At 29.2% G+C, this 14211-nt stretch overlaps 1 protein-coding gene across 6 annotated transcripts in view; it reads right to left on the bottom strand.

The window, feature by feature from the left end:
* The window catches only part of LOC129968482 (NAD(+) hydrolase sarm1-like), a 153432-nt gene that overhangs the window by 26414 nt on the left and 112807 nt on the right, over positions 1 to 14211 (bottom strand). Inside the window, exon 1 of one of the 6 annotated variants that reach the window (XM_056082403.1) lies at positions 1561 to 1714. The exons of the other annotated variants lie outside the window; for them this stretch is intronic. Within the exon in view, the coding sequence (XP_055938378.1) occupies positions 1561 to 1623 (63 nt within the window). The 5' untranslated portion in view covers positions 1624 to 1714. Of the gene's footprint in view, positions 1 to 1560; positions 1715 to 14211 lie in introns of those variants that run through there. 6 annotated transcript variants of the gene reach the window in all.

Genomic DNA, 14211 nt, shown 5'->3' with positions numbered 1-14211 from the left:
AAAAAAAAATTAATCTGAGATGCTTTTAGTACAAAACAGGGGAAAAAAAAGAACTATTATTTCATGACAATCATACAGAGAAAAGAGTAATGAATAACAATAAAAATATATTAACAAACTGTTACCAGAATCGCGTAAATTAAGTCTGAATTCTTTTAATAATTCTAATTTTATTATGCTTTATAAAAATGCCAAGTTACTTCATTCATTAATGGCATTCGGAAAAATGAAAAGTCTGTTACAAAACTGACAATATTTCAGAATCGGATTTGCAATTAAACCAGGAGTTTTTAACACTTTTTATTCTGGAAAGAGACAAAATTCTTCAGTGTAAACTGCTTGCATTATGCATACGTATAACGGCTCAAGTAACTGGAGAGGAGTGACCATGTGTGACTTTGGCCAGAAATGATGGTCGAAAAACTACCCAATAATACTTAACTTTTCACGAGATTTTTTTTTTAAAGAAAATAGCAAAGAATTATTTAGAATTCAAAAGTTTCCAACCGTTTTCATATGTCGTTGAAAATTTTATTTTTAATTAGGTTCTTTTTTTTTTCATACTTACATGACTTAACAGACATTAATATAAAAATTTAATCTGGTCGTATTCCAGCTGACCCCCCCCCAAATATTATATTATATATGATCAATGTAACTAATCGGTTAACTGAGTAATCACTATTTGTTCCAAGTAAGTGCTATCAAATTAAAAAAAATAAATGCAGTGCTATTTATAATTTCGAAAAACAAATTCAATTTAAATCAATTACCAAAATTCACTCACAACGTTGTTATTGTTTTGTGTGTGTGTGTGTATTGAAGTTAGTTCGATTAGTTTAATCGGATTCCTGATCGATTTCATTGATATGCACATTTTAAAAAGTTGAAAAAGAAATTTTGGAACTTGATTCAGCCACGATTGAAGCCCGCGTATTCTAAAAGGCGGGAATTTTTTAACGGCTGGATTGACCAAAATATAAATTGAGGCGATGCTCTCTCTTTTTTTTTTAAAGTTAAGAATATAGAATAATTGCAGATAATATAGAAGAACCAACCCCAATGTAATATTAAATATGACCGGTTTTTAAAAATTACATATAAATATATAATATTGCAAATTTTTATCTGTTATTCTTTTCACAGAATTTTCAAACAGAATGTTTTGCTACTGTAAGAGTAGTAGTCAGTTCTTGAAATCGCATCTGATCACTCTAAAATTAAACTAAATTTATGTAATTTAAGAAATATAAAATAATATTTCATTATCTAAAGATACAACGGTCATCAACTCAAATAATTATCTTTTATTTAATTTCAAGAAAATATTTAGATGTTAATGCATATATATTGTGTCTGAATTCTAATCAAGGTAAATTTAACGTTCATAAATGTTACAATTAAACAGCAAAGTTACAAAACGGTTTATAAATTTTAAACAAAAATAAATAATAAAAATATCTGTATTTAAAAAAAAAAAATAAAAACGTGAAATGAATTATCAGAGGAAACATTCAAATCTAAACACCTAAACGAATAAATGAAACCGCGTTTACTTACTGAATTTCTACTAAGGGGCACAGAACTAATTCGAATGTTTTCCTGCCGCACAGGTCTGCTCATTTTATGCCATTCCCTGTCAGAGCGAAGTCAGATAACAATTTCCAATCTCGGTAAAAAGAGAACCGGCATGTGTTGTCATAGGCACACATACACCTGTTGCTCGCAAAAATTATGACGAATGACTACAGCCGAGAGTAAAACACAGTAGCAATGATGCGTCTAGGAATGAGTGTGTCAGTCGCGCAACAGCCATGACTCACAGCGAGAAAGAGGATTGGCTATTTATACTCGAGCAAAGACAGCTACGTCATTTCCGTCTGTGGAACTCATTCATAAAATTGCCGGCAGATGATGATAGTTGACTCTCCGTAGCGTGAATTCTTTTCTTATTTTTCCTGATTTTTTTTTCTTTCTCCGTTATGACAGCGATGATAAAATTCGTTTTAAATTATTTCTTTTGTTGGTGTTAACAAACGGAATCTGTCAAAGGGGCGGATTTCGGGCAGACGAGAAGTGTGTGTCATCCATTAGACACAAAGTTTGTCAGAAAATCACCAGATAAAAAATAAATAAATAAAGATTAACGTTCAGTTTGAATATGTAAATAATTGCGTCTTGACAATTTCAAATAAAAAAAATGTGATAAGCTTTATTTGTGATACAATTAAACTGAACCGAAACTGAAGAACAAAATTGATTTAAGACATGAAATCGAATACTGCATTTTTTTTCCATTAAGAGTTTCGTTAATATTTTGACTACAAATTAAATAAAATTATTATTCTATTAAAATATAAAACTTTTATTACGCTATCAATATCTTCAAGTTGTTTATAAAGTAATAATAAAGACCTTTTAAAATAAAAATGAAAATAAGAACAAGGGGCAGATTCTCCATCACTAATTTAAGCTGTAGGATCATTTGAATATATTGTTTTAACTGCCATGAAAATATTTAAAATTTTTTTAAAAATCATGATTTCTAAATTCAAGACATATTGTATTATGCATCTATTTATGCTTCTGTACTTCTGCATTATTTTTATTAAATCGAAATTTAAAGTTGAAAAAAGTCACTATTTAAGTTTCAGCTGGCTACGATAAAAAAAAAATTATATTTAACTGTGTGGTATTCTTCGTACTTTCGTATTCACAAAGAATTGCATTTAAGAAATTAAGAATTAAATTTAATTCTTAAATTCTATTGCACTTATTCAAATTTTATACATATTTTTTAATATTTATTGCTTTTATAAAATGATACTGAGCGATTTTTTAAAATCACGCTTAGATTCTTTAGAGATGAATTAATCTATTTGATTTTATTTTTCAGCTTGAAATTCCTCTCGAACTTTGACCATTTCATGAATAAATATTTCATAAAATTATAAAAGTGAAAAAAAAAGTATTTTAATTTTTATTATTACTCAATTATGCTTTCAATATTTTCAAAAAAATTTATTTAAAAAAAATGCACTGAGCGAAGTGCTACCAAAATAGTTCAAAAATAGTATGAAATTTCATTTTATTTTCAAACTCAATCTTGGGTCGAAATACAGAAAATGGATCCGAATAGAAGATATAACAATAAAGTTTCCACAGAAATCTAAAACATTAGAAAGAAAAACATTTAAATTTTTGAATCGGTAATTTCTTTTTTATTTTTTGCATTCTCCGATAAGTAATAAGATATTTCCAAAATTTACATTAAGAGCAATCAGGCATTCTAATTCGTTAGGACAATGTCATTTTTATAACAGCAGAACCGAGAATTAAAGCTACAGCTGTTTCTCCTAATTAAAGGCACAATAAAGCAAACAAAAATAGAACGACAGAGATAAAAACGAAAACTTTTCCACGAAAAGATTCGAACCGCAGGTGAAAACCCGATATTGACCCAGGAAACCAGAGAACAGGAGGAAAGGTTAGCTAAATAAATAAAATAAAATGAAATAAAAAACACAGGAAACCGCTGCGAATTTATTTCTAACGCCTGCGCTTATTCCCGGGTCCCGTCACAGGTAGGTAACGGAATGCATGACGAAGTCCCCGCGGAATTTACTCATTGAAAATGGCAAGCCGATAACGGAGCATCCTCAATTTGTCGGCTCCTTTCTGTCCATAGCTGCTCGGAATTTCGAGAGCCGTTTGCCTTTTTTAGGCCCCATCTTCGAGAGTCGGAAGGTCGGCGGAGAGGGTAGAAAAGGAACACTGTGTTTGCATTTCATTTTATCTCTCAATTTCGGAAGGGAATAGTACGATAAGCCCGACAGACGGATTCCACGCACAGATGTGTAGAGAAGTGATTCGAGTAACAATCCTTAAATGTCGTCATGTTTGCAAGAAAAATATTTGGTTTTTGCTGTTGTGTCTTAGATTTGTTTATCAGTCAGAAGTGCTGTTTTGATATCCGTTGCGGAATTTAAATGCATATCAGTGATGGAGTAAGAAGAAAGAAATGAGAGACAGGATGCGGAATGTTGACATAGCATTTTAGATGTTGCAAATCTTATTTATTTTCTTGGAGAGGGACAATTTTTCAATAAAGTTTTTTTTAATATAATATTACTAGTTTATGTTATCAGTATTTATTAATATCTCTTTTAATATAATTTAATTTTTTGAATCAATATGTAATTAATTGAAAATTACTCTTTTTCTGAAATAAAATTCTGGTTAAATGTATTAATATCTTTTTTAAAAACACCACTTAAAATAATTTTATAGAGATAATAATCAATGAATGCCTGTTACGATAACGCAGATTAGTGAACATTAAGCAAAAAAAAAAAAAAAAGTGAAATTAATTGATTTCATATGAAAGCTTACAAAAGAAAGCAAACACAGTATAAAAATAGTACATCCTAAACACAGTATGTTCTAAATTTCTGTATTAATTGTTTTGAACCATTGAGAAAGTCCTCACAATTTAAAAAAAAAAATCATGACTCAGTTAGTGTTACAATTTTTTAATCTACAAGTTCTTCTTCGTCTTTTTAGTGCTACAATTTTCTTCAACAGAAGCTAAAACGCAATTGCGAAAAGTATTGGCCAAATTATTATTTGTTAAAAGAATATTAATGATTCTGAGATTTGAGAACTGTAATTATTACATGCTCGTTATTTGTGTTCATTTTATTTTTTAAATTAATATTTACTTAACTTCTTATTCAGCGGATGTCCAGTTTTATCAAACATAGTTTTTCAGTAAATCAAAGGTCTTAAGATAGACTCTTCAATATTATCTCATTATTAAATACAATTCACCTTATTTTGGTATCTTTTATCACTTGAGGTGAATAGCTAATTGAACAATCAGTTATACATTTTTTTTTCAGCAAGAGCAGATTTGAAATTAAAAAGAAGTTGAAATTATCAGAAATAAATTTCAGATCAACCTGAACCAACTTAAATCTTTACTGAGTCATAACATGATGCGAAATTGGTTACCATTTTGTGCGCATTTATCTGATGATCATTTATAATATTCTACCATCAAGTGAAATCCACTATTGACTGATCATCAGAGTTCTACAACACAATGCTTATCAAAAATAGTTTATTTCCCTATTCTATATTTTCTGTTTGAAAATTACAATCTGATTATATTGGATGTGAATATAAACAGTGAAAGATATAGCGACAAAGGCTGTCATCTGCTGGATGCCATAAGGTTACAATGAGAAAATATCAAAATATTTAAGGGCTTGAATGAAAATGCTTAAATGCTTGTGAGAGTTTGAGACAAAAGAAATGTTCAGTTATTTGATTCGGGTCTATCAGGCTCTCAAACTGAATCCGTTTTCCAATAGAATTACATTTTATAAAGCAAATTTCCAAAAGCAACAACTTTTAAGTTGCAATATTTGATGTAGTGTTTTTGTGCCCTTTCACGTCTCTTTTGTTTGCTGCAAATTAAAAGGCTAAGTTAATAATAACCATTTTCACCGGAGCATTCACTTGGCAAGCAGTTCAATGTTTAGTTTATTAATTTGAAAACAGATATGATAATTTTTAATTTGTTGCTCGCCCATTTGTGTAGACCACATTAATTATCTACCAGAGATATCACTCTAACCCTTTGGGTGAGCGTGTCAGCATCGGTTTTGGATCTACTGGACATAGCACTTATTAGCACATGATAATATATAAATTTTATTAACTTCTACATTAGACATTTTAAAATAGAAAAAAAAATATCAAAACAAATTTGTTTTCTACCATAGTTTGCCCACTGCAAAAACCAAGAGATCTTTAGTACATAGAGACTTAACTTTTCTAAGAAGCGTTTGTTTTTATTCTTCGTAAGCATGTGTTGATCTACATGCAGTTACCTTAAAGTAGTTTCGTAAACACTCAGGTCAAAGACCCACGATCTTTCCTTCATAGCGGAGAAAACATTCAAAATAGTAGCACGTAAGCACTTCAGAAGAAACAGGCGGTATATTTTGTTCGGTTAAGACAGAAAGTAAGTAGGAGGAGGTGTTCGTTGTTCTGAAAATTCATGAGAATACGGCACAGATGCGACCCGTGACCGCAATGCCATCGTAACGATTCAGCTAGCGTACTACAAGGTGGGGGGATACTAAAAGCAATGTAAGAAAAAAACTAGAGCCATTTAGACAAACGTCGCCAGCGTTGGCCACAGAAATAAAACGTAAAATAAACGGAAAATATTTAAACATTTTCGATATTAAGAAGTATTGCGAACATATTAAAACTAATTAGGACAGAAAGTTGTAACCAATTATGTAAAAAGCTGAATAATGTTGCTGTTTCACTTCTGCTTAAAGTGATAAATTTTCAAAAAAAAAAAAAAAAATTCATGGGACCGTTTTCAAGCTTAATTATTTGGTTTGTTTTACATGTGAAATGTCCAAAACGATTGCAATGATGGAAAAAGATGAATACAATGAAATTTTTTAAACTGTTTATTTAAGGTGTATGTACACACTTGAAACTTCGGAAATCGTTCAGAATATCGAATATTTTTTTATTGTTTAATAATGTTCTCTGATCCTTTAGCTTTCAAACGATACCAAGATGTTGTCAATATTCGAAATATTTCTCGAGTTATAATTCTTTTTCTTGAGGTGCTTTCATTAAAAACTCTAGTGACGGTGTTTTTAAAACTCATTTTATGAAGAATGATATTTTTCCACTGTGTTGCTTCATTCAAACAATCATAACTCAACAAGAAATTAACCAAATACAGTTATTTATATATCAAAATAATCTGTATGAAATAGCGGATGTTTTGTGCCTCAATCAAAGTTATATTTATAGAAATAAACTTTTAATAGCTATTTAAATTTAAAATTACAGAAAAAATCTAGCTTTTTCTATTCATCGTTGATGAAAATTTTTTTTTAAAGAAAACTATATATTTTTATAACTTGATTGAGGCAGACGAAGACTAATATTTGGCATAATTTCCAACTAGAATTGTGTTCTGTACAAATTAGGATTTAAGATATCATGTTTCAAAAAAATAGGCTAATTAGCTCATTAAATATTATTTAATTAATTAATAATTAGTGTAATATGGTTTTTTCTCACTGAAAGACCTACTGTGAAAAAACTGGATTTTTAAAGTTAAAATTTTAAAAAAATCTTCTAGATTGTACGTACACCTTAAGAAAACTGAACTGGGGAAAGTCGTGATGCTGTTTTAAATGTCTTATGGTTTCTTGTTCCACAGTTATAATAATTATCAACAAGATTGGTGAAAATAGATGTTAAATATCATGCAAAAATACTCATTGGTGTTACAGAAACATGCTAATTTTAAAGTTTAAAAATGATTTTGTTTTAAGATGTGCTTTTTATTCTTTTCAAACATTTAGAATAAACAACAGTGTGAACAAATAAAAAGAATATATTTTGCATAAATAGACAAGAAGTCAACAAACAGTCCTCGAATAAAGACATAAATCATGAATTATTTAATCATATTTAAAATAAGTATTCAGTTTTATTTTTACTAAATTTCTTCAAGTGATGTTATTCAAGGAATAAATCAGAAAAAAGAGGAAATCATGATAATAGATGAATAATCTTAGAAAATAGCATACTTAGTGAATTTAATAGTGAGCAAATAAGTAAAAAATCGATAAAATAATAAAATATTATTTATTTTTAGTGTAATTGTGATACATTCAATCTGCATGAAATTAAATAGTTTCTTATATGTATTACCGTTAAAATGTGCAATTCAGCTATTTCATAGAATTTCTATTTATTCAATGGGAAAAACTGACCACCATATTCTATGAAATAATGAATTCCATACATATAATTAATATATAACTTATTTTATATTAATTATATGTATAACCCATATATATAACTTATTTTAAATCCTATTCAAACGCTTTTATAGTATGATTTCTTTTCAGAATTTATTCACGTTTAAAGTAATGCTACCATAATTCCAACATTTTATTACGTTCAAATTCACAAATAAAACATTAAAACATTTTCAAATTTTGAAAATATTTATGTTTCTAACCCATAGATGGCAGCACCATCTAAGAATTAATACTTGATTAATTTTGATTTGCTTTAGTTGAATGATTCGTTCTATATCTTAAATGATTTCAATAAAATGATTTAAATTAAAGGGGTGAGTTCAAAAAAGAAATTGAAGAACAATACATTTAATAAAAAAATTTTTAATATACTTTTCTTAGAGCATTATAGCGTGGGTAATTTTTTAATCTAATTATTGTTATAAATTAAAGTAAAGAAAGCAAAATAATAATAATTAAGTTTTAAAAATGTAATATGATTTTGAAATTAATTTCTCTTTTATTCGCTACTTGCATGGGAGCAAAATTTTATTAAATTAATGATTAATTAGTAATGAAATAAATGATTAATTAGTAATGCTAACTTAAAATACTACTTGAAGTGTACCGCCATTACAAGCGAGAACAGTTCACAAAATTTCAGGACTCTAGTAGTAAAAATGAGTGAAAAGTCGACTACAAAATCCAATGTTTACAATCTAGAACAAGTCAAGTTAAATAAAAGTGTTTAAACTCGAATAATTTTAAACATGATTTTACCAACACCTGAAAAAAAGACAAACTTGAAATAAATGAATTTTTCAGCTATCCACTAGAAAGAATCCAGTAAACCTAGGTAATCACTCAGCCCCAGGAGGTAAAAGCAGTATTTTACGCCAGAATTCAAGAATTTTTTTTTAAATATTGAGAAGAGATTTTTTTTTTTTTTTTTTTAACATGATGATGATCATGTTTAAAAAAATGATTTTCTTACATTTTTACATTTTAGAAGTTTCTCATGATGTATATCGTAACACTTATTCCTGTGACGCTATATTATACTTATACCTGTTTCAAATTTGGTGTCCATCTGAGTGAGAGCAAAATACACCGATTTGTTTGAGATTCTCCTATAAAATGTATTTCAATTTTAAATGCGTTTTTAAATATCCAGCGTCATTTTAGGATAATTTTTTTAGGAATAATATTATTTCAAATACTGTTAAAGAAAATTTAACTTAAAACAAGCTAAATGAGTTAAACTGTGGGCACACGTGTTTTTGCGGTCGCTTGTATTACTAATAAAGCAGATATTTATTCTTCTGAAGTTCTTCGAATGTTTATTCAGAAATACTTTCACTCACGCCAGTAAGAGCTGTTTAACCAACACAAAAACAGAAACTATTCTCAGAATATAAAAGAACAAAAGCGAAGCGATGTGTGTGATTAAATTAAAAGCGCTTCCGAGATGATTTGGCGCATTGATCTGAGAGAGCTCTCCTTGACTTTCTGCGCCAAAATAGACCCTCTCTTTCCGAAAGTAACAATAAGACAGTGATGCAACGTTTTTTTTCGCCAGTGGCACTTTTCTATTTTCGCATCTACTTAACACACCACTTGCATTTATCTCCGTCTATTTTAAGAATCTTTCCTGTTATACAAGGTTTGGATCTGGGCACATTCACCACCAGCAGACAAAGGCGTTTGTTTCCGACGAACGGTCACGCGGAGCACTTCCATGCTATATCGAGACTGGATACCGCTCAAGGGAGCTCAAGATAGGACAATTACTTCACTTCAGGATTTCATTAAACACCCCTGCCAAGAAATGCAACAAATTTTCCATGCATAAACGCGGAAGAGACTGGGACATTTCTGCTGCCACCATGTGGAAGAAGGAGAACGCCATTGTGCTGCAGAAGTCTAGACTGCAAATTTGATTCGGATATCGAAATACTAAAATTTGGTTCTACAGTCAATGGCAAATTAGATTACTGGAGTAGAAACCCAAAAACAACAGCCTGGTGTAATATATATTTCTAAACATCTTTAGAGTATAAGAAAACTAATATGAAAAAAAAATGTCGTTATACGTAGGTTGGTCAAAAAGTAATGCACAATCCTCTATGGCATGATAAAGATTTAGATTAACAAAACTCTGTAGGTAGATACCATGGTCGTTTACCTTCTCATTTACACCTAACTTTTACTTCCTGTTGTTGTGCGTTAGTCATTTGAAGATCAATATCCCCACAGCACCAACGTCCTGTGGTCAAATGACTGTCGGCAAATCCGCAAGAAGGAACCACGACTTGCCAAAGGTTTCGATGACAATACTCTTTTGGAATCACAAGTATGTTTTCTAAAACATAAAACGACCATTTCGATATCGTTAGACAATCTGTAGAATATCAATGAACAAGTGACCAGAGTTACAATGCAATGGGTATCTAGTTACCTTACGATAACGCAAAACCACACGCTACACACCTGACAGTTTAGAAGACCGGCTAAGTGGGCTGGAAAAAAGGTGCCGCAATTCCCGTATAGTCTCACTATAGCTTTTTATAACTACTTAACAACTTTATATAAACAGTTTCTAGATGATAACGAAGTCATTGCGAATATGAAAAAGTGGGGTAGTGTTCAACCTAAAGAGCTTTGCGAATGAGCATTTGTGTTTTGAGAACAAAATTGTCTGCAGTATAATGAAGCAAACAATTCATACATCGAGTGACATTTCCACAGAACTAATGCTTTTACTAAAAAAGTAACTTCTCTAGCTCTTACCATTACAAATGCTCAATGGATTGTGTTACTTTTCAACCAACCTCTGGCCATAAAGAGTTTTATTACACAAAATGCTGCTTAAAGATTTTTAAGACTAAATTCTATTTAAATATATCAGATCTTTTAGTTACCAAAGAGTATTAATAAAGTAGATTCACGTTTTCGTAAGCCTCAATAATGAATGGTAATCCAGTTTGAGAACACAGGAAAATTTATGTAATGTTCCAAAACGCTTAATTAAATACTTCTAATAATGATTCTATTGCATTTGAAAGTAAGTGATATATTTTTATAGATTCTATTTTAAATACTGATTACTGATATTTTGTGCAGTAAAATTGTACATTTAAAATATTTTTTTTTTATTTCATGGCGATTTTTTTGTAGCTTTTAGATGAAGAGAAAATGTTTTTTACATTATTTAACGGATGATCCAATCGCTTGGGAATTTCTGAAAATCATACATTTCACTTAAATCCCTAGCACTGAAGGGATGTACTTCCTGCGAGAAATGTTGACACATGAGTTTGCTGTTTTGTTTGCATACTTTGTTGTTGACTCTGATTATGCTGGCGACCTAGAAATTCAGACAGACCGATAGCTGCTAATACTTGGTAATTGGTCGTTATATGTGTATTTTACATTTCATGTGCCAATTCAAAATTATGAAGAAATCCAGATGGTGATTAAATAAATCTAAAATTAATTTTCATTCCTCCCTTTCTGTTACATGACTTGTTCCATTTTTTCTCATTTTTTTTTATATAATAAAGGGGAATATTTGTATAAAAAAAAGCGGAAAGAGGGGGAAATGACATAAGACATCTTTAAATATGCTTCAGAAGCAAGGAAATGGTTTTTGAATACAAACAAGTAGACTAAAATAGACACTAAAAGATAAAAGGAATCAAACACTAAATTCCACTACGTAAAAATCTAATGGTAATAAATTTAACAAAAACTTTTTTAAAAACTTGCTTTCATTATTGTACTAAAACAATTTTTAAAAAATCTATTTTTCATTTTTTAGTCTTGAATTTACAATTCCTCATTATAGATAATATGGACTTTTGAAGCCAATTTTTCTGAATTTCACGTCCAAGTGGTACTGTTGCAAGATTTCAATATCTAATTAAATTAATCGATTAACTCATCGTTCATTTATAAAAAAAATATTAAACAAGAGTATTTCCATCAAGAACACGCAAGTATACAGAATATCAAAACATTTAGCATCAGAATGTGAATAAAAAGCTGACAACAGAATTCCATCGTTATAACCACGAAATTAGTCAAAAAAAAAAAAAAAAGCGCTCGAAAAAGGGGTGATAAGTTGTGTGAAGATCCTCACATACAAGAAATCATATTCAATGCTTAAAGTATCAAAAGAAATGTCTATCAAATCATTAATAACCTAAGTGAGACGATCAGAGCCAATATAGACAACTTTTTCTTTTCTCAAAATTGAGATAGTATCATATAAAACTAGAAACATGTTATATTTCAAAATTAAAAGAGATCTAAAGAGTTGCAGCTGTTTTACTCAAAATAGCAACATTTGAAAAAAGAGTTCACTTTTATTATTTATAAAATGTAATATCTCAATGTTATTCTATTTTTAAAGTTCCATTTAAGATCGTAAATATGAAAAAGGAAATTAAGATTCAGTCAGTACACATTTGAAAATTGAATTTGATAAGTATTTTAGTTTTAGAATTATTTTTGTATATTTTTTTACATAATTTTCATAATTTTAATTTTTATTTTAAAACTGAAATTTTAGGAGGAATTTATTTTCCTTCTAACCCCGATAAAATATAAAGTACAGTTACCATTTTAAAAAAATATAATGCATGGATTCAATGAACCAAAAAGGTATAATGTTCCGAAAATAGCTCAAGTTTGCTGAAGTGAATGTATATTTTATGTGCTTGAAGTCTAAAAACTTGCCGAGAGAATTATAAAAAGCCATTTGCTTATTTAATGGAATTTAAATGCAACTAGAATAATCTCGGCAAATAAAATGGAGAAATCAAGGCATCAAAAATAAAATTAAAGCAGGGCAAAGACAATACTTCTAAACATAAACAGCACCTAAGTGGATTGTATGATTCATTTTACTGAACTTCAAAAAATAATGCTAATTTTAGAAGATAAATGAAAAAAAAAAAAATGTTTTGCTAAAGCCAGCAATAACGAACTGAAAAAAAAAAATGTTTTTCTCAGTGTTTGGAAACTGTGTTACAAAGAGAAGAATCAACATTTGTCAATTTACTGCTCAGAAATACTATATGGAGACAACATCAATATATTCTTGAGAAACTTTTTTCAGTTTTGAAAGCAAAGGAAACAGATTTTCTTATTTAGTCTTAAAATTTTGAAATTAAATACGTATAATTGAGGCATATCATATAATAAAGCACGGGACTGTTCGCGAAGGAATTTAATAATGCCCACAACAAAGAAAATCCTGCATAATTAGAAGGAATTTTGCGCATTTTTGAATTAGGGAATAGATGGAAATGAAAATTATGTACCGGCAATTATAAATATGTGAAGGAATGCGCACATTAGAAACGTTGACTGCTCACCAGCTCCTGACAGCAAAAAACAGGTTATTCAAGATAGGATGCAATAAATAGACGTCAAAAAATGAGAAATAGGAAAAATAAATGCGCCATATCCTAATTATATATCTATGTTTATGCCCGGAATAAAGCTAAAACTCGCCAAACGGGGGGAAAAAAATCAAAATGTTATTAATTTCGTAAATCAAAACAATAATTTTATTGTTTTAATTTATCAAAGATAAATTTAAAAACAAATGACAAACGTATGATAGTGAAAGCTGTTATTAAATTTAAAAAATTAGATAAAAAATACAAAAAAAGATTCTACCTTTAGATATGCTGCTATTATTATTAGAATGCTAATCATGAATTTTTAGTAATTTTTCTGAATGTGAAAATATTATTTGTATTAAAATTTACACCAAAAATACAAACATTTCAGGTATTTATTTACAATGAGAGTTTTTATGGATTTCATTTACGTGCCTTCGGAGTCATATGACAAAAGTAACTGCGCATTTCATCTAAGAAATATTACGCGTGACTCACGATTTCTTGTTCACGCAATGCAGGATCGATTGTAGAGCTTATTTACCTCTGCGCATAAAAGATATGTCATGTGATTATTAATTTATTCAATTTTGATTTAATAGACTTAATAAATACGAAATGTAAACAATACATCATTGTTTTCGTACATTAAAATAAAATTGTACACATTAGAGAAAATCTAAAATTCAAAGAAATGAAAAAATTGATGAATGAAGATTCAAAATGGAACCGAATTTGTAAAAATAGAATTCACTACTACATTATTGTCTTTTTTATATAATTTTCTTCTATATTAATTGTTTAAAGTCTATTAAGAAATAATACAATACATTCCAGAATATCCGGTTCGCGACTATCCGGCCTAGTTTTCTTTTATTGTAATTAAATGAAGAAGGCAAGGCGTCTATTAAGTCATCTATAAAGGACTTTTTCAAAACCTAAAAGCT

The sequence above is a fragment of the Argiope bruennichi genome, chromosome 5 (genome assembly GCF_947563725.1).
Source record: "Argiope bruennichi chromosome 5, qqArgBrue1.1, whole genome shotgun sequence".
Lineage (NCBI taxonomy): Eukaryota > Metazoa > Arthropoda > Arachnida > Araneae > Araneidae > Argiope > Argiope bruennichi.
This window is presented reverse-complemented; position numbering and strand designations above follow the sequence as displayed.